Source organism: Felis catus, chromosome D1 (assembly GCF_018350175.1).
Source record: "Felis catus isolate Fca126 chromosome D1, F.catus_Fca126_mat1.0, whole genome shotgun sequence".
In the NCBI taxonomy this organism is placed as follows: Eukaryota; Metazoa; Chordata; class Mammalia; order Carnivora; family Felidae; genus Felis; species Felis catus.
Genome location: NC_058377.1, coordinates 100094029 through 100113044, shown reverse-complemented (window position 1 = coordinate 100113044; position 19016 = coordinate 100094029). Strand labels below are relative to the sequence as shown.

General features: G+C 41.2%; 1 protein-coding gene across 1 annotated transcript; it reads right to left on the bottom strand.

Moving 5' to 3' along the window:
* Positions 1-2176: 2176 nt before the first annotated feature.
* Positions 2177-5618, bottom strand: LOC101099399 (olfactory receptor 140). The gene has a single exon (XM_045039293.1). It carries the CDS (start codon positions 3509-3511, stop codon positions 2603-2605), a length of 909 nt encoding a protein of 302 aa, XP_044895228.1. The 5' UTR covers positions 3512-5618; the 3' UTR covers positions 2177-2602.
* Between the last annotated feature and the right edge of the window lie 13398 nt (positions 5619-19016).

Here is a 19016-nt window from a genome sequence, read left to right as displayed (position 1 = left end):
CTTGTATCCTGGATATTTTGAATATCATGTAATGATACTCTTTTTTAAATTAAGAATTTTGGATTTTTTAATTTTAGCAGGCAGTTAACCTTGCTAGTTTCAGGTCCCAATTTCTAACCCATCTTCTGTGGGCTGTGGTTCCAATGTCAGTTCAGTTACCAAATCCGTTGCAGTGTTCTTCAGCTCTGTCCCACATATACGCCACCCAGTGGCCAGTCTGGGACTCGAGTTGTGGTCTGTCCTGTAATGCTGGTCTCAAAGACCTTGGTATGCTGCTTGAGTTCAGATCCACAAGTTTGCAGCTTCAAGGCGGAGAGCCCTGGAATTCATACACAACTTAATGAGAGGACTGTCTTGGGCCCTTCCTCTCCTTGATCTCCCTGGTGCCTTTGGCCCTGGAAATTTGGCTTTAGTTTTTTTTTTTTTCCTCTGTGCTACACACTTCCCACAACGGAGTCTGTGTCAATGGCCGAGATTCAGGAGGACAGAGAGAATAAAAAGGATTTGTTCCAGGCACCTGAGATCACAGCTCCAATGGCCAAATAAAAAGTTTCACTCCCTGAGAGTTTAAGGCACCTGTCACACCACCATTATTACCCTTGTTACGCTTCTCTGCCATCGGATTGTCTGGGGTCTAGGAGAGTAAAAATCAGAAGACAAAACAAACAAAACAAAAAAAAAGAAGACAGAAAAAGAAAAGGAAAGTATCCACCCCTTCACTCTCTAGCCCACTTGTCTGACCAACAAGAGAAGAGGTTCTCTTGGAGCTCTTCCCACATGTACCCAATGTAGGTGGCAATGAGTTATCAATAAAATGCAGCCCTCAAACAGAATATGGGGGTCACCTGACCAGAGGACCCAAAAGGTTCAAGTTCTAAGACATATGAATGGAAAGCAAAGCCATCCCACAGTAACGAGTGACCAGGAGAAAGCACTTTACCGTGTGGATTAGAGAGAATCAAAGCCTCCTGGATGATATACTGGATAGTGACGTCAGACTTTAAATAAATCTGGCAAGTTCATATCAGAGATTGACAATAAGGACGTTGATAACAAGAAGCTCACAAGCAGGAAACGCAAAATAAAACATGCAGAGGAAGATCAGTAGATAGTAAAGCACTGTGCATTTTGGCAAGATCATACTTGAAAGCAGAATGATACGGATTTAAATTCCAGCTCACTCTTGGCTAAGTAAATCAGCCCCTGTGAATACGTTTTCTTCATTTTTAAAAATAAAACCATGTCAACTTCTTATGAGAATATGAGATCCTACTTCTAAGCTGATGCACCAAACCAATGCTCAATTATTTGTGCGCACGCGCGCATGTGCGTGTGTGTGGTCACATGTACACAACGTTTAGATATTTATTGCATAATTTCACAACATACTATAGTTACGTTCATTTTAGTGTAAACCTATTCTGTGCACTTCCAGGATTTGAATTCAGTAATTCCTAATTGTATTTGCTGCATTCTCATAGTCCCAAGCTATAGATTATTTCTGGTATTGTTCCAAAACCAACTCATCCCTTCATGGACCCCAATGATGCCCAGAAGGCCCCTGCTTTGGCTCTTCCCTCAGAGCCAAAGAAGCAAACAGGGACTCTCAGAGAAAGGACATTCAACTGTTGCTATCCAAGATGCTGCTTCAAAACTTCTTATGGCATAAAAGATTTGGACCACTGTCTAAGAATCCACACGGCAGATAGAGAATATAGATTAGGCTATGAGGACAATGTCCATCTCAGGGGCAACTGAAGACTGCTCAACCCCTCCCAGTGTCCCCCAGAGTCAGTCTGTGCCTTGTGGTCTTCTGTCCAGGACCCACCCAGTGGAGCAGCCTCTGTCTGGAACATGCCAGATAAAGCTGGTCTTGACCTTTTTTCTGCTGTGGACTCCTGGCAATTTTGTAAGTGTATCAGCATGGGAGGGGGAACATGAGTGGCTCAGTTGGTTAAACGTCCAACTCTTGATTTCAGGTCAGGTCATGATCTCATGGTTCATGGGTTTGAGCACAGAGCCTGCTTGGGATTCTCTGTCTCCCTCTCTCTCTGCCCTTCCCCCACTCAAGTTCTAACTCTCTCTCTCTCAAAATAAACAAACATTTTTAAAAACAGCAGAATGTTTTTAAATGGAAAAAAATCACATTAAACTCCATTTCAGTAAAATTTCAAAAAAAAATTGTAGATAGAATCAGGCATAGGTGAACCATCAGTAACTACTCTGATCATATTCTGATGTGCAGAGTTGGAGGACCAGGGGTCATACTTTTCACTCCAACAAGGGGTCCTACTCATCACAGACTCTTACTAGCCCAGGCTGATGAAGGCTCCATCTCAGACAAAGGTGAGGAAGAGTTGGTGTTTCCATGTTCTGCAATGCAGTGTAAACTGTTTAAAAGAAATTGAAGTTGTGTATAATAATTTGTCTGGCCAGTATCACAGGACATGGATAGACTAGACATAATTTCAAACATTCAAATCAGTTTTATTCTGGAAATTTTTAATAGTCTCTCAGCTCTCATCATGAAAATATGAACTTATACTGAGAATGACTCGTTATTTCTTTCCTTACGGTACCTGTATCTTCTATCCACAATTGCTCATTTTTTCCATAGGTTTTTCATGGCATTTTTCACCTCTGCGTTTCTCAGTGTATAAATCAGGGGGTTGAACATGGGTGTCAAAATACAATAAAACACAGCCACTATTTTGTCCACGGACAAAGTAGACGATGGCCGCATGTAAATAAATATACAAGGCACAAAGAACAGGGCAACAACAGTGAAGTGGGCCCCACAGGTGGAGAGGGCTTTGCGCCTCCCCTCGGCACCGTGACACCTCAAGGAACGCAGGATGACAATGTAGGAGGCAGCCAGCATGAGGAAGTTCAACAGGCAGATCACACCACTGTTGGCCACCACCAGGACGCCAATGACATATGTGTCGGTGCAGGCGAGCTCCAGCAAGGGGTACAGGTCGCAGACAAAGTGATTGATCACGTTAGGCCCACAGAAGGGCAGCTGAAGGACCAGGAAGAGCTGAACCAGTGAATGCAGGAAGCCCCCCAGCCAAGCCACCCCCACCAGCAGGGCACAGAGATGCTTGGTCATGGTGGTCGTGTAGTGCAGAGGCTTGCAGATGGCCACGTAGCGGTCATAGGCCATGACCGTGAGCAGAATGATTTCAGTTCCTCCCAGTAAATGGGCAACAAAGAATTGAATCAGACAGCCCTCAAAAGAGATGGTTCTCCCCTCATACAAGGAGTCTGCAATGAGTTTGGGGGTCATACATGAGGAATAGCAAGTATCAATAAAGGACAAACATGACAGGAAAAAGTACATAGGGGAGCCCAAGGTGGGACTGAAGATAATGGTGATCATGATAAGTAGGTTGCCCCCAACAGAGACAAGGTAGACAATCAAAAAGAACACAAACAAAACTCTCTGCACTTCAGAGTTTTGCGAGAGTCCCAGCATGAAAAATTCCGTGATGTTTCGTGGACTATCCATGAATCCATGAGCAAGGACTTGGGTGAAAAGAGATTTCCCAAGAAAAATGTATTACTACCTCTTTCAAGAAATTTTTTCAAGTTGGGGGAAATCAGTGTTTGTGGAATAGCATTATCCCAAATCCTGAATCCCAAAGAACCTGTTAATAATGAAAATCATTTTCTGCATTTCTAATTAATAATTTTGACAGAGTACAAAGTTAAATAGCAGATAAAATAAACAACTCCCGAAATATTACCTCTCTTGCATTTTAACCGGTAAGTATGAATTCTGTTTTCTGACTGAAAATATCTTCATGGAAGTTTTTTTGTGATAAAAGGATAATATAAATTTTAGTTCACTGAAAAGAACCACTTCTGGGAAAATAATCCCTCTAATTTTTTTTTTTTTTTTACAGTTGCTTTTTTGGAGCTACACTTCTAACTCCCATTTGTACTCCTCAATGCACATGGGCACCGACTTCCTCATCTCAAGCCCAACTCAGCTCTTGCTCCCCCTTCCGCATTTCCTCCGCCACCCACTACAAACACGGGAGTGAGTCATCCTTGACTTCTCCCTTCACTAGTCCACCTCATAATTGCAAAATTAGTCACCACACCTTATCAAGTCTTGTTCTTTACTGGGGGGAATAAGTTTAGGAATTTCCTGAGCTTGCACCCATGGGTTAACAAGGTTTAGGATGAAAGCATCCAAGATTAGGTAAACAGGGCGAAAGCACCCCCAGTTTAGAACAAAGGCATAGGATTAGGAAGCCATGAGATGAAAGCATCCAAGATTAGGAAAACTGGGCGGAAGCACCGCCAACATAATACAGAAGCAGAAAGCTGCTGTCACAGGAGGGAAGGACCAGTATAGGTAAACAGGGCTATAGACCACAGAAGAGGGAAGCTGCCCAGAGGGGAGCTAATTAGCAAAAGAAAGGTGCCTTGTTGACCCTGAGGTAGCATGCTCTATCTGTCTTATCCCTGAGGCAAGATAAGATAACCCTAAGCAGTGCCTAGTGCCTGCTTTAAACAGCCATCTGCCCAGAGCCAGGATTTTGTTTTGCGTTGACCCACATCCCTAACACCAGGTATCTTCGAAACCTCCTTTCTCTAACACACGAGTTAATGTTCATGGATTCATTGTCTTTTTCTGCACATCCATCACGTGTGTAAGCCTTCTGACACTAATAAAAACAGAGCAAGGACCCTTACTCGGGGTTCTTGTCCACTCCGCGACATTAGCCTCTCTCTCAATTCTACATCTGCTCTCTTGCTGGACAAGAGAGAACTCCAGACTCAGAGTCTGCAACACCTTAACATTCATCTATTCATTCATTCATTCATTCATTCATTCATTCATTCATTCATTCCAGAAACATTTTGAGCACCTATCATGCCCCAACCATAGTTCTCAGCACTAGACTGAGATCAATTAGCAAAATAATCTGACGGTTGCTCCAACAAGGTCATCCCTCTCTCCTGCCTCATATCTCATGCAGACACCTGCTCAATCATCCACACTGCATCTAGTATTGCACATAAAATTCAATCATTCAATCATATCCTCCAATGGCTCCTTTTTACCTTCAAGATAAAAATCTAAGCATTTTAGTCTCATTGCAAGTCCCTGGATCTTACTGCCCTACCATGTTATCCATCCCTGTCCACTACCATGTGCTTTAACCATATGAAACTACTCTAAATCCCCTGATCAAGTCATGCTCACCAACACCTCATTGTCATCCACATGCTATTCCTCCAATCTTTCCCAATTTTCCTGGCTTACTCCCATACATCCTCCGAAAATAGGCTCAGCTATTATCTCCACAAGGAAGATGGCCTCTTCCCCCAACCCAGGCTAGATTATAAGGACTTTCACTGTATTCCTACAGCACCCAGATTGCATCTCTACCCTAGCTCTTTGCACACACTATGTTGTATTGGTCTCCCTCCACCTTCCCACCCTACACTTAGAGTATCTTTAAAGAAGATTCTTTGTGTCTATTGTCATTATTGCCAGACCTAGAACAGTAGTCAATGACTGTGTGTTGAATGAATAAAAAAATAAAACCAAATAATATAGGAAACTTACAATACCTGGATCTAAGGAGGTCGATAGCTTCTTATCAGAATTACTTACATTCTAACACGGTAAATTAACAGAACCAATAGTATTCTTGTAACATGTCATCTGGTCCATCCTTCTGTATCATCTGGTCCTCCTTCCGCTGCTCTGAATGATGCGTATGTTGAATGCCTAGATAGGATTAAAGAAAGTTCCTGCAGAGGAAAAAAAATGTTTCATAATCTCTTCTCTGATTTGGAAAATTCCCACAATCCTAAGTGACCTGAGTTCAAAAGCCAAATAAGGAATTTTATCCATTTATGAACTATAGAGTACCTTTTTTTTTTTTTTGGCTAAAAAGCTATTAAGGATGGGGTTTTTTATATAAGCTGGTGCAAAAATCTTTGACTTTCAGATGCTAACATTTTCACCTAGAGGTATTAAAGAGCAAACCCAACTCACAGAAGTTAGGTTGTGGGAGACTGAACACAGATCCCAGTCTGTGGGAGTCTTCTAACTCCCCAGTCTGTCCTTCTCTCCTATACCACTGTGTCCTTCAAAACCCAGATTACTCAGACACAGAGCAGACAAAAGGAACAGAAGGAGAGACAAAGTTGCTAGCTCCAGGGTTTTGCCTAAGCTGGGTATCAGCGGATCTTCTTAGGAAAAGGAGGGGAAAGTAATTACAAATATAACCTATGGTGATGAGACAGAGTTTAGAAAATATTTAAAGGAGGAGAAAAAATTATTGAGTAATACCATCCAAAAAGAAAAACTTACTTTCTAATGTATTTTTCTTTTATCCTTTCTTCCATCTATAGATGTTTATATATTATCACACCATAACACATATCACACCATATGTTTATATATTATCCTGATCAATATAACTTAAATGTTTCCCATATCATTATAATGCACTGTTTTTAATGATTGCCTATTATTCTGTCAAGTAGATGTATCTAATAACAAGTCCATTTTTTTTTTCTAATACCACAGAAAACTTAATCATGCACTAAGTCATCTCTAGGTCCCTAGGATAATTTCTCAGATGTATATACTAAACAGTAAGGTATAGATATTATAAAGACTTTTGATATCTCTCACCAAAAAGTCCCCAATTTACATAACTAACACCAAAATGGAGGTTACCTCTTTCACCCTAGCTAGTAATGGATATCAGGATTTATTTCTGGCTAAATTTCATCTGACTTTTTAAAATTCATATTTGTTTGACCACGGCTAATGTTGAACAACTTCCCATGTTTTACTATCCAATATACTTCTCCCTTTCAGAAATTGTTAAAGCTATAAAGAGTAATTTAGAGGGAACTGAGAAGTCACTTGTGGATGATCAGTGTTTCTCAATCTCAGTCTCTTAGATGCCAGCTCTTGAGGGTTCTTGTCAAAGAAGTTGTTGGAACTGGTAGAGAAAATTTTATGTTCCTATAATTGGTCCCTTTGAATGTAAAACTCAGTGCTTTATTATGTACCATACTGTTTCATCATTACATGAGGCAGAAAAATAACTTCATAGATGATAAAATTAAGTATCAATGAATTTTCTTCTACATACTATCCCAGGGCTATAAGTGGTAGAACAGAATGTGAGCACATAAAATTAAATGTCAGTGAATTTTCTTTTCCTACATACTATCCTAGGGCTGTGGGTGGTAGAAAATAGAACTTGACCACAGCCAGGCCTGACCTCAAACCTACACACCGTTCATTGCACCATTCTATGAACATTAGTCAAACCTCCTGAGAGTTTCTAGCTGCTTTCTTTCCTAAGTAGCCCAACAGGAGTCGGGAAGTCTGGGTTCTAGTGCTGACTCTTCCATAAGGTGACTGTGAGACTTTTGGAAATTCACATCATCTTCCTGAGCCGTAGTATTCTCCCCTGTCAAGTGAGGAGAGCTGGAGGTGAGGAACAGTGCTGTCAGCTGTAACTGGCTGAGCCTGTTAGCAAACGTAACTTTTCCCTTGCCATCTGTGAGCCGCTGCTCTCCCTTTACAACCTCCCCATAATCTGACACTTCCTAATGATGTGAACTCGAGCTGGTTTTTAACCTCTTTACACTTCATTTCCTCTTCTGTGTGTTATCTAGAAGAATAAAATCCATGTTCACTTTTTCCCCAGCTATCCCCACAGAAATGCTCCTCAGGGACCTCTGTGGTCCAGATCACTCCTTTAAGGTCCTGCCCACCAACCCACTGATTCTGGCCTGTGCATCTCCAAGATTAGTTATCTCAGCAGTGACAAGTCTGAAAGGAGTCTAAACATTCTGCATGCACCTTCAAAGACGAAATACTATCCCATGAAGGAACTCTTACATTCAAATTATTTGTGAGCCATATAAATTTGGAGTACATCCTCAGGTCCCTGGATTCACAGCAGGCTTAAGGGTCCACGCACTCATTCATTCAATCAACAAGTGTTACGTCAGGTATATTAGGCTGGTGGCTGAGGAAGCAAATGAAGCAAGCATGGTCCCCATTCTCACAGAGTGTATGGTATCCAGATAAATTTGCCCAAGGAATTCTACGAACATGAAGAAGAGCCCCACCCTAACTTGAATGTAATTTAGGGTGGAAACCACCCTCAGTTGTCACAATGCTACCTACAGTTCCCTCACACCACACACTGTCAGTCTCACACTGCACAGATAAGCTTAACGTTCACCTGGGCCCCTTGCCACCCACGACCTCATGGCCCCTTACTGGTAGCGCTCAGGCCTCCCTACCATCTGCTCCATCCTGCCCCGCCACTGATATGCCTCTGCTCCATGACTTTCCCCACCCCAGCCCAGCCTTCCTGACCTTGGATCCCTGTATTTCAAGTTCAGCAATGTCCTTCTAGATATCTAAGCTCCAGTCCTGACATCTAAATTATTGATTAGGGCTTGTAAATTTCAACACACTGGCCAGTGCTGATGCTTCCATTCCCCAACAATAATTGTGAGATTTGTGAGCAGAGAAAGTCAAATGAAATCAAAAGAGTTACTTTTTCAGAAGGCTGCAGAATCTCAGAAGAAAGTGCCGTACAATTCCCAGGTAAACCCATTGATCCTCATAGATAAGGGTGACTGAAAATATATTTTTTATTAAAAAGAAGATGAGTCTTTCTAGGAAAGAGCTTGAGAATACTCCATGTTATCAGTCTTATAGTCTTATGAATAAAAAGGGTTGGCAGAAGACAGGTGAAGAAATCACGTAAAATAAATTTATCGCGAGAGGGGAAAATGGGTGATGGGCATTGAGGAGGGCACTTGTTGGGATGAGCACTGGGTGTTCTACGGAAGCCAATTTGACAATAAATTATATTTAAAAAAAGAAATTTATTGCAATTCTAAATGGGTGGGGGACTCATGACACAAGATTGAGACATTCTGGGTCTGGGTCTGATGGCATGTTCTTAACGCTACTGGATCCTGAGAGTCTGAGATTGCCATCAAACAAACCGTGGAGGTCTCAGCTCCTCCACTCAGCCACGTTGAGCCTCAGTTTCTTCATTTCTAAAACAGTGATGTCAATACTTCATCTGAAGGGTGTTGAGAAGTCAGATAAGAAAGTAAATGAACAGACTGTAGACACTATAAAGCTCCAGGGAAAAAACGTAAGTTGTTATTATTTGTAAGGCTTTTGTTCTCAATTCAGACCCAAATACCAAGAATAAGTAGGATTTTGGAAAGTTTCATCAAAATTCAGAAAAGAGAAGGATGAAATTAGGAGCATTACCAAAAATCAAGTGGGTTATTTCATTGTCTCTTTACATAGAAAACAATAGAAAATTTGAATTTATCAGAAAATAAATCAACACTGAGAAAACTTACTTGTACAGCCAAGGTGAAGTACTTGAATAATGTACAATTTATTATTTTGCTTGGACCTTTCCTCTAGAAAAAATCAGGAGGATTTAAAATTTCTGGAATGCCTGTTGAAATTTTGGTTTCCACCTGTAAGAGCAGATCCCGACATGCCACATTTTGCAACCACCATAGCACTGAACTCACCTAAAGTGGGTCCTAAGTCCCTGATGGCTCTCTGGGGTCAGAGTGGGGAGGCGGGTGACAGGGTGAGATGGCTGCTCCATCCCCTAGATGATCCTCTAATGCCCTGATGTCAGGTCTTTTGGATGAAATCAAAAACTCTATGTCCCAACCATATTGGGAACACTTAAATCCTATCGTCCTTCTTGCCCTGAAAACTGGAACAAGTTCAAAGTGACTTCCCTGAGTGTCTGAGCTGGAGAGTTGGCTCCTGAAAGAGACTAACTCTCTCCTCCCAGCCAGCTGGAAGTAGCTGGCACTGGACCAGGAGTTAAACACCATAGTCCTGTGAGACCCTGTCTCAGAGGCTAACCAGGTCTACTGACATGGCCCAGAGCCAAGGTGGGGAAATACAGAGAAGTGGACAAAGTTTGTCACAAATGTTGAAACTCTGGATCCAAATTTTCAAGCCTTCCAAGGGCATACTTGGCTACCACAGGTAACCAAGGACAAATAGGTTACCACACTATCTTGGGTGCCAGCAGGAAGTCACTCCTCTCAAGTTCTCTGCCTCGGGTTTTCCCCTTTGGGAAAATTACTTAACCCTAAGTCTTCTCTACCTCAGTTTTCTCTTCTGTAAAATGGAGCTAATAATAGTGTCCAGCTGGGCATGCAATGTACAGCATGGTGACTATGATTAACAGTACTGTATTATATACTTCAAAGTTGCCAAGAGAGTAAATCTTAAGTGTTATCACCATACACACACACACAAAAAAAATGGTAATTATGTGAGGGCATGGAGGTGTTAACTAATCTTATTGGGGTAATCACTTCTCAACATATACATATATCAAATCATCACATACTGTACGTGGTACACCTTAAACTTACATATGTCATATGTCAATAATCTCTCAGGAAAGCTGGAAAAAAGAGTGCCTACCTCATAAGGCCAAGACGAGGATAAAATGAGTTCACTTATAAATGCTTAGAACAATGCCTGGCACGTAGTATGCAAGCATGTGCTGTGTAGGTATTGGTATCACTACTACTGTTATTGCCACCATCATTATCATTGCCAAGGTCACTATTCCCTAACCACGTGCATCCAGCCACCTCATCACCACTCCTGTGCCACTGCAGTGTCTCCCTTCCTTCTCTTCTGCATCCGGACACTTGGCTGAATTACAGAAACTGAGGATGTCATAAAGGAAGTACAGCTATTAGGAAAATCCTAAATTGTAATAGCAGGTACCCATGCTCCCAGCGGCCACCAACTCACAAATGCCTGCCAGGGAGTCTCTGGACCATCTTGCCTCCATCTCCTGGGGTCCTGCTTCCACTCAGGTCCATCCATTTGCCAGGTCTTCTCCTCCCCCCTACTCAGAGCCCCAGATGTCTGTCCCAAGCCCACTGGGAGAGCAAAACTAAACATGGCTACAACTCTTCACTCATGAGAGCCACCCTTTTATTGTTTTATATTCATTTACATTACTAAGTAAAGCCACTTCGTTCTCTCCTCTGCCTAAATCGCCTCCTCTCCAGAGACTCAGAACCTTGCCTTATAAAAATCAAATGATTAGGAAAATGTTTTTCTTAAAAAGCCTAAGATGAATTCTGCCATTGTTCTTAGTACACTGAAAGACTCAGGTGTCATTTTTTTTTAGTGCGATTCCAAAAATCTAAAGTTTTCCCTTCACCTACCCTAACCTTCCCCCACAGCACCCAGTGGCCCCCATCCCTCCACAGTGTTTTCGGCATCCCAACTCTTAAATGAAGCTCTGTGAGGTTTGGGTCTAAACTCCAGTGTGCTAGCGCATGGTGTCACCTGCTTCATGCGTTTGTCTATTTCCTCCTCCCACTGGTCATTCATCACCCAGAGGGTGCATAAGAGAACTGTGAGAAGGAAACTCTAGGAAACCTATTAAATTTTTCTTGAAATCATGAAATCTAAAATCTGGTAAGGAGGATGAAAAGTTTATATAGATCTAGTGCATCATTTTCACAGAAAGGAAATAGCAGCTCAGAGAAGTCGATGAAAGGGACAGGTGGTGGGGAATGATGGAAATCAAGAGGTAGGATCCAGCTCAAAAAATCTACAGGCTTGTCAAACCACTTCACCTCTCTGGCCTTCAGTCCATCTGTCCGTTCTTCCATCCAAGAGAACCAACACCACTGAGCTGAACACTATGCATGGCGGGATTTAGGATTCAGGAAAATTAAATAGAAAACACACACACACACACACACACACAACATGTCTCCTTACCTCATGGCATAGTCAAGCTAGGAGATATAACAATTCATTTTGAGAATATGATGTGGGATCAGGAAGCTTTCTCAGTAATCCAACAACATAACTCAGGGGCAGCCTAGAGTTGAAGACCGTTAATAGGAAGAATTGTGTTTGCTCTTATTCGTGCATTCCATTTTACAGAGGATTTTCTCATCCATTACCATCTCCGTTCATCAGAATGCCGTGTAGAAGACAGAGCAGATGTGATTAGCAGCATTTTACATTCATTTATTCTATAATGTGCAGCTGCTCCACTAACCACTCACCCAGCTTAGGGATCTCAAGTTTCCTAAGTTCAGAAACTGCCCCCCCAAGTCAAGTCGTGATGTTCTTCCACCCCTAATGCAGTATTTGTGTGCAAAGTACATCCTCTGGGCTCCAGGTGGCTGGGGGCATTGTGGGGAGGTATCCACAATGTTAGAAGGATGGCGATCAGTGCAATCCTGAGGTTGAGGTACAGCATGGCAAGGGCTCTACCCAGGACAGCTGGCCCCCTGCATAGTGCTCCTGAGAATGGTCCATTCAGCCAGCCCCCCTATAGGGGCCCCATCCCTACCTCTTCCATCCCTCATCTTCTTGAATAAATTCATTAGGAACCCTATCTTTTAGTTCTCTGTATTAATTAGCACGGGTTAGTAATGCTTTAATAATACAGAACAGCCCCAAATCTCAGTGGCATAATCCCAGTGAAAGTCATTCACACTGAATCCAATACAGATTGGCCTAATCAGGAAGGTCTCACATGCAACTCTCCACCAAGCCATGAACCCCACATACAGGCCCATTCCCATTTTGTGATGCCTCCAGTCTCCTGAAACTTCAGGACCATCTTCTAGGTCATCTACACCCACCTAGCCAATGACCACACAGAGATTAAGGATCACTGAGGACATTTTATGAATCAAGCCTAAACTGGGATACATCTTCTACCCATTATTTATAAGACCCCACATGGATGTAAGGGGGCTAGGAAATGTAGTCTGTGTGCCCAAGAGAAAAAAATTAAATGATCTGATAAACACATTACATTGTCTGAATCATACCTCCTCATTTTTTGGCCTTTTTCCTTCCCCTTTTCCCTTCAAAATTTATATATTACTCTACTCAAGAAGCCTCTGAATCTCAGTAGACCTTCATGATCAAATAAAAACCAGAGTCAAAATCATTATCACACAAAAAGAAAGTTTAATGTCCATATCCTGCTATATTGTAGTCATAAATATTTATCAAGAAACTACTAGCATTAGTATAGAAATTTCATCTTCTAGACCCAGACTCCACTATTTATGGCTTTATGATCTTTTTTTTTTTTTTGAGAGAGAGAGAGAGAGAGAACCAACACACAAGAGCAGTAGAGGGGCAAAGGGAGAGGGATAGAGAGACTCTTAAGTAGGCTCCATGCACAATGTGGGAGCTGACATGGGGCTTGATCTCATGACTGTGATATCATGACCTGAGCTGAAAACAAGAGTCAGACACTTACCCAGCTGAGCAACCCAAGTGCCCCTATAGTTCTATGATCTTGAGCCAGTAACTTAACTTCTCTGTGCCTCAGCGTACACACTGGTAAAATGGAGATAATATTGAATTAGAGAATTATGATGATTACAAGAGTAGTATCACTGAAAATAGCAGAGCAGGGAACTCTAGGGCTCAATCCCCCTACCACCAGGAACAACTAATGAGATGGTAAAAACTGGTTTTGCAGAACTCTGGAATTTAGTAAAAACCCAATGATGACCAGGGAAAAGCTTGGTGAGGAATGAGGCAGCTGTTTTGCTGTAAGATAGGGCTGTGAAGTTTTAACTGCCTACCTACCATATACCTCATACCCTAGAACCGGGGTAGCCAAGAGAACAGCAACTCCACCCACAACTCCTCCAGTAACCCTGTATTATTGGTCCATAGAAAGAAATGAAGTAATGATACAAGCTACAATGTAAATGAATCTTGAAAACATTACACTACGTGGAAGCCACATATGGTCCATATCTATATCAAGCATCATTCGTAATGGGGAAATTTAGAAATAGTCCCCTTAAAATTAAAAATAAGAATCTTATCATCACTGTTTATATCTGACATTGTGCTATAATTCTTACCCAGAGATGTTTTCAAAAAAATAGAGAGGAAGATAGAACACCAGTAGCGTTTCCATATGATATTATTGTCTACTAGAAAACCCTAAAGCGTTTACAGAAAAATTATTAGCAATAATAAAGTTTTGGTAATATAAATTAAAAACAAAAAATCATTACATTTCTATATGACATAATTTGGAAGATGCAATTCTTTTTTTAAAGATTTTTTTAGTGTTTTTTATTTATCTTGAGAGAGAAAGAGTGAGTGGGAAAGGGGCAGAGAGGAGTGAGAGAATGCCAAGCAGGCTTCACGCTGTCAGCTCGGAACCCAACTCGGTCCTCTATCTCACAAACCATGAGATCATAACCTGAGCTGAAATCAAGAGTCAGACGCTTAGTGACTAACCCCCCCCCCCCACCCAGGTGCCTAGAAGATGCAATTCTTAAGGACCCTATTTACAATAGCAACAAAACCATAAGTTTCCTAGAATAAATTTAATCAAAGGAGCTGGTGGTCTCTAACACTTTAAAAACCACCAAAGTTAAAAACAATAATAAAAATAAAGAGCACCAAAATAAAGGAGAGCATGACAAAGAATGTCAAGGTCTGTCCATATCCCTGTCCATATCGCTTTCTCTTTTTTTTTTTTTTTTTTTTTTTTTAACCCATGAACTTCATTTGTCTTTACTGTCAACTGCTAGCACATGCTGCCCTTGGGCTACTAGAGTCCATTTTCCCTGTATTAAAGTGTCTGGGAATTTATACCCAACCCAAACCCAGAGAAGCCCTTAGCTAATGTCTAAAGAATCTGGGAGTATTGGGGTGCCTGGGTGGCTCAGTTGGTTGAGCATATGATTCTTGATTTTGGTTCAGGTCATAGTCTCACAGTTCGAGCCCTGTGTCGGGCTCTATGCCGACAATGGAAAGCCTGCTTGGGATTCTCTCTCTTTCTCTCTCTCTCTCTCTCTCTCTCTCTCTCTCTCTCTCTCTCCCCTCTCTCTGCCCCTTCCCTGCCTGCATGTGTGCTCTCTCTCTCTTCCTCTCTCTTTCTCTCTCTCTCTCTCCCCTTCTCAAAATAAATAAATAAACTTAAAAATATATATTAATAGTCTGGATATCAAAACTCCACTCACTTGCTTCTAATCAAACTCCAGGCATAATTTACACTCCAGAGTTCTGCAAAATCAGTCTGAAGTGACCCTCTGCTAGAATTCACCTGAATTCTATTTATATTTTACTCCTCTGTTCTGCTTCCTCTACTCCCTTAACAGTTTCCCTGGGAATAAAAGTTTCATAAGTCACTTGTCAGTCACAGAACTCTGTATCTTTATATTTTTCAGAGGACTTGGTTTACAGTAACACATAACCAAATCAGGCTTATCTCATACCAGTGAAAATAATGACATGATCTCATACAGCGTAAGTTCTTCCCAACATGATCTATAGAACAATACAAACAAAATCCCAGTAAGTTATTTTGTGGAATTTAACAATTTAGATTTAAAACTGTCTAGAAGATAAAAGGACTCAAAACAGACAAGATATTCTTTAAAAAAAAAAAATTGAGAAACGTGCCCTACCATATATCTAGACATAAACTACAGTAATTAAGAGAGTATAGGATTGGCCCCAAACAGATTCATACGAATATAGAAATTTGATATAGATATGATGATAGAACACTTGGTGTTCCATATAAGAAAAAATAAATAAAATTGAAGCCTTTCGTCACATAATCCCTAACAATCAATTTTAAGTGGAATAAGGATCTAAATGAAAAAGGCACATTACACATTTGAAATAAAATATCCATTAATATCTTCCTGACCTTGACCTAAGACAGTATTTCATAAACAGGTGCAAAAAATACTAACAATAATGGGCCATTTATAATTATTAACTACATGGCATAGCCACTTGGGAAAATAGTATAGAGGTTCCTCAAAAAGGTTAAAAATAGAACTACCCGCCCCCATGTTTATAGCAGCACTATCAACAATAGCCAAAGTATGGAAAGAGCCCAAATGTCCATCGATGAATGAATGGATAAAGAAATTGTGCTATATATATACAATGGAGTATTACTCAGCAATCAAAAATGAAATCTTGCTATTTGCAATTACGTGGGTGGAACTGGAAGGTATTATGCTAAGTGAAATTAGTCAGTCAGAGAAAGACAAAAGTCATAATGACTTCACTCATATAAGGACCTTAAGAGACAAAACAGATGAGCATAAGGGAAGGGAAACAAAAATAATATAAAAACAGGGAGGGGGACAAAACATAAGAGACTCATAAATATGGAGAACAAACAGAGGGTTACTGGAGGGGTTGTGGGAGGGGGATGGGCTAAATGGGTAAGGGGAATTAAGGAATCTACTCCTGAAATCATTGTTGCACTATATGCTAACTAATTTGGATGTAAATTTTAAAAAATTAAAAATTAAATTAAAAAATTAAAAATAAAAGGTGAGAAGTCTGAGACAAAAAAAAAAAAAATAGAACTACCCAACGATCCAGCAACTACACTACTATTTACCCAAAGGACATACGAATACTAATTCAAAGGGATACATGCACCCCAATATTTATAGCAGCATTATCTACCACAGCCAAATTATATAAACGGTCCAAGTTATCCATCGATTGATGAATGGATAAGAAGATGTGGGATATTATACAATGGAATATTACTCAACCATAAAAAAGAACAAAGTCTTGCTATTTGCAATGATGTAAGTGGGGCTGGAGAGTATAATGCTAAGCAAAATAAGTCACTCAGAGACAAATGCCATATTATTTCACCCATATGTGTAGTTTAAGAAATAAAACAAATGAGCAAAGGGGAAAAAAGAGAGAGAGACAAACCAAGGAACAGACTCGTAACTGTAGAGAATACACTGATGTTTACCAGAGGGGAGGTGGGTGGAGGGATGGGCAAAATAGGCAAAGGGGATTAAGGAGGGCATTTGTGAAGAGCACTGGTTGATGTATCAAAGTGTTGCATCACGACATTGTACACCTGAAACCAATTTAACACTGTATGTTAACTGCCTGGGATTTAAATTAAAAAAACTTAAAAAAATGAAACTCTAAATCAAAATGGCAAACATTCGAGAGGTAATTGCATAAAGAGGTCATCAGACCAGTAAACCATTCACAGTGCAGTAACATGTCACCTGCAGGGTGACTTTAATTCTGACTCTTTAACTGGCAGAGCCAAGGAAGGGACTCTGAAAGATAAGTATGTGTTCTCAAACATCATATAACCACACCTTTCCAGGCTTTATGGTTAAGAAATTCTAAACGGGGAGGGGGGGAGGGGTGTCTGGGTGGCTCAGTCAGTTAAGTGTCCAACTCTTGGCTTTGGCTCAGGTCACAATCTCACAGTTTGTGAGTTTGAGCCCCACATTGGGCTCTGTGCTGACAACATGAAGCCTGCCTGGGATTCTCTCCCCCTCTCTCTGCTCCTCCCCCACTTGTTCTCTCTCTTTCAAAAATAAATAAAGAAGCTTTAAAACAAGAAAAATACGAAACACAGTGGCCCCGATAAACAACTTCGGTGAACATTTTTCAAATCTCCACAATAAATCTGCCCCACCTCATGAGTTCTCATTATACCTTTCTGCCATGGAACTCCTCCTTCTGTGGATTCTGACAAATAATATTGCTCTGACCAGCCTTTTCCAGCATGCTTTTCTCCCACTTTTCCTCCAACAATAGCCCTCACCAGAGGCGTCAAGTCGGGCCTCTCCTGCTAGCTCCCTCACTGAGCCACCATCAGCTGTTTGATTCGGAAGGAAGCTTGTGGAAGCCTCCTTCCACAGAAGAGGAATCTGGACCCAGAATCACACGGCCCTTTGGGCGGAGCTTGGACTAGACCAGGCTCCAGGGCTTCCTCCCAACACCTGCATCACTCTCCTCTCTCCTGCTGCCCACCCATGGCCGGCTTCCAGAATGGGAGTGGGGGTCACACAGAGAGAGGAGATTTCTGTTCATAACACAAGCAGAGCAAACCTGAGGAGCAAGATCTAAAACGATACACCGGCGAGAAAATGAACAATAATGTGGTCCGACTCAGTTCTCCATCTTCCTGGGATGTAGTTTCTGCGCAGACAGCCTGAGCAGAGCTCAGAAGCCCAGGCGGGGAGAGGATGTTTCCAGAGTCGGCCAAACTGGGCTGCTGGGGAAAGAAGCTCATGCCAGACATGCCTTGGTGACTTGAGATCTTGGCTCCGGCACTTTGTCACCAAGGATTAGATTACCCATGGGTTTATGACCTATATTGCACCTTGTCCAGGGCTTGGAACTCAGATGTTAATATGAGGGTTTTTTTTATATGAAATTTATTGTCAAATTGGTTTCCATACAACACCCAGTGCTCATCCCAAAAGGTGCCCTCCTCAATACCCATCACCCACCCTCTCCTCCCTCCCACCCCCCATCAACCCTCAGTTTGTTCTCAGTTTTTTAACAGTCTCTTATGCTTTGGCTCTCTCCCACTCTAACAATATGAGTTTTTATTTGATCCCTGAATCCTCGATCTGCTACTACATCTATTTCAAAACCAAGGGATCACTGTGGGTGTCCTGTAACAGCACAGAGGCTAAAGTATAAGGGGAGTAGCCATCTAGTACAAAATAAGTAAGCTCTTCTTTTTGAAAATAATTCCACAGCATGCCTCATAAAGATTAAGTGAATGAACCTAGCCTGTTGCCTTGATTCTTAACTTTATTTTCTGAATATTTTGTAGACAGAAAAGTGACTTCTCCAACCTGGGGACACCTGAATATCCAAGTACAAGAAGCTAACAGATCACCCTATTAATTCAATGTAAAAAGATTTTCTCTAAGACACATTATACGAAAACATCAAACCAAAGATAAAGAGAATCCTAAAAGCAGCCAGAGGAGAAGAAAACAGCCAGAGGAAGAAAAACATTATAACCTACAAAGGAATGTCCATTAAGCTACCAGCAGATTTCTCCAAAGAAACCCTACGGACCAGGAGAATGCAACAGGACACATTCAAATATTCAAATTAAAAAAAAAAAAAAGCAAAGGATATTCCATCTGGCAAAGTTGTC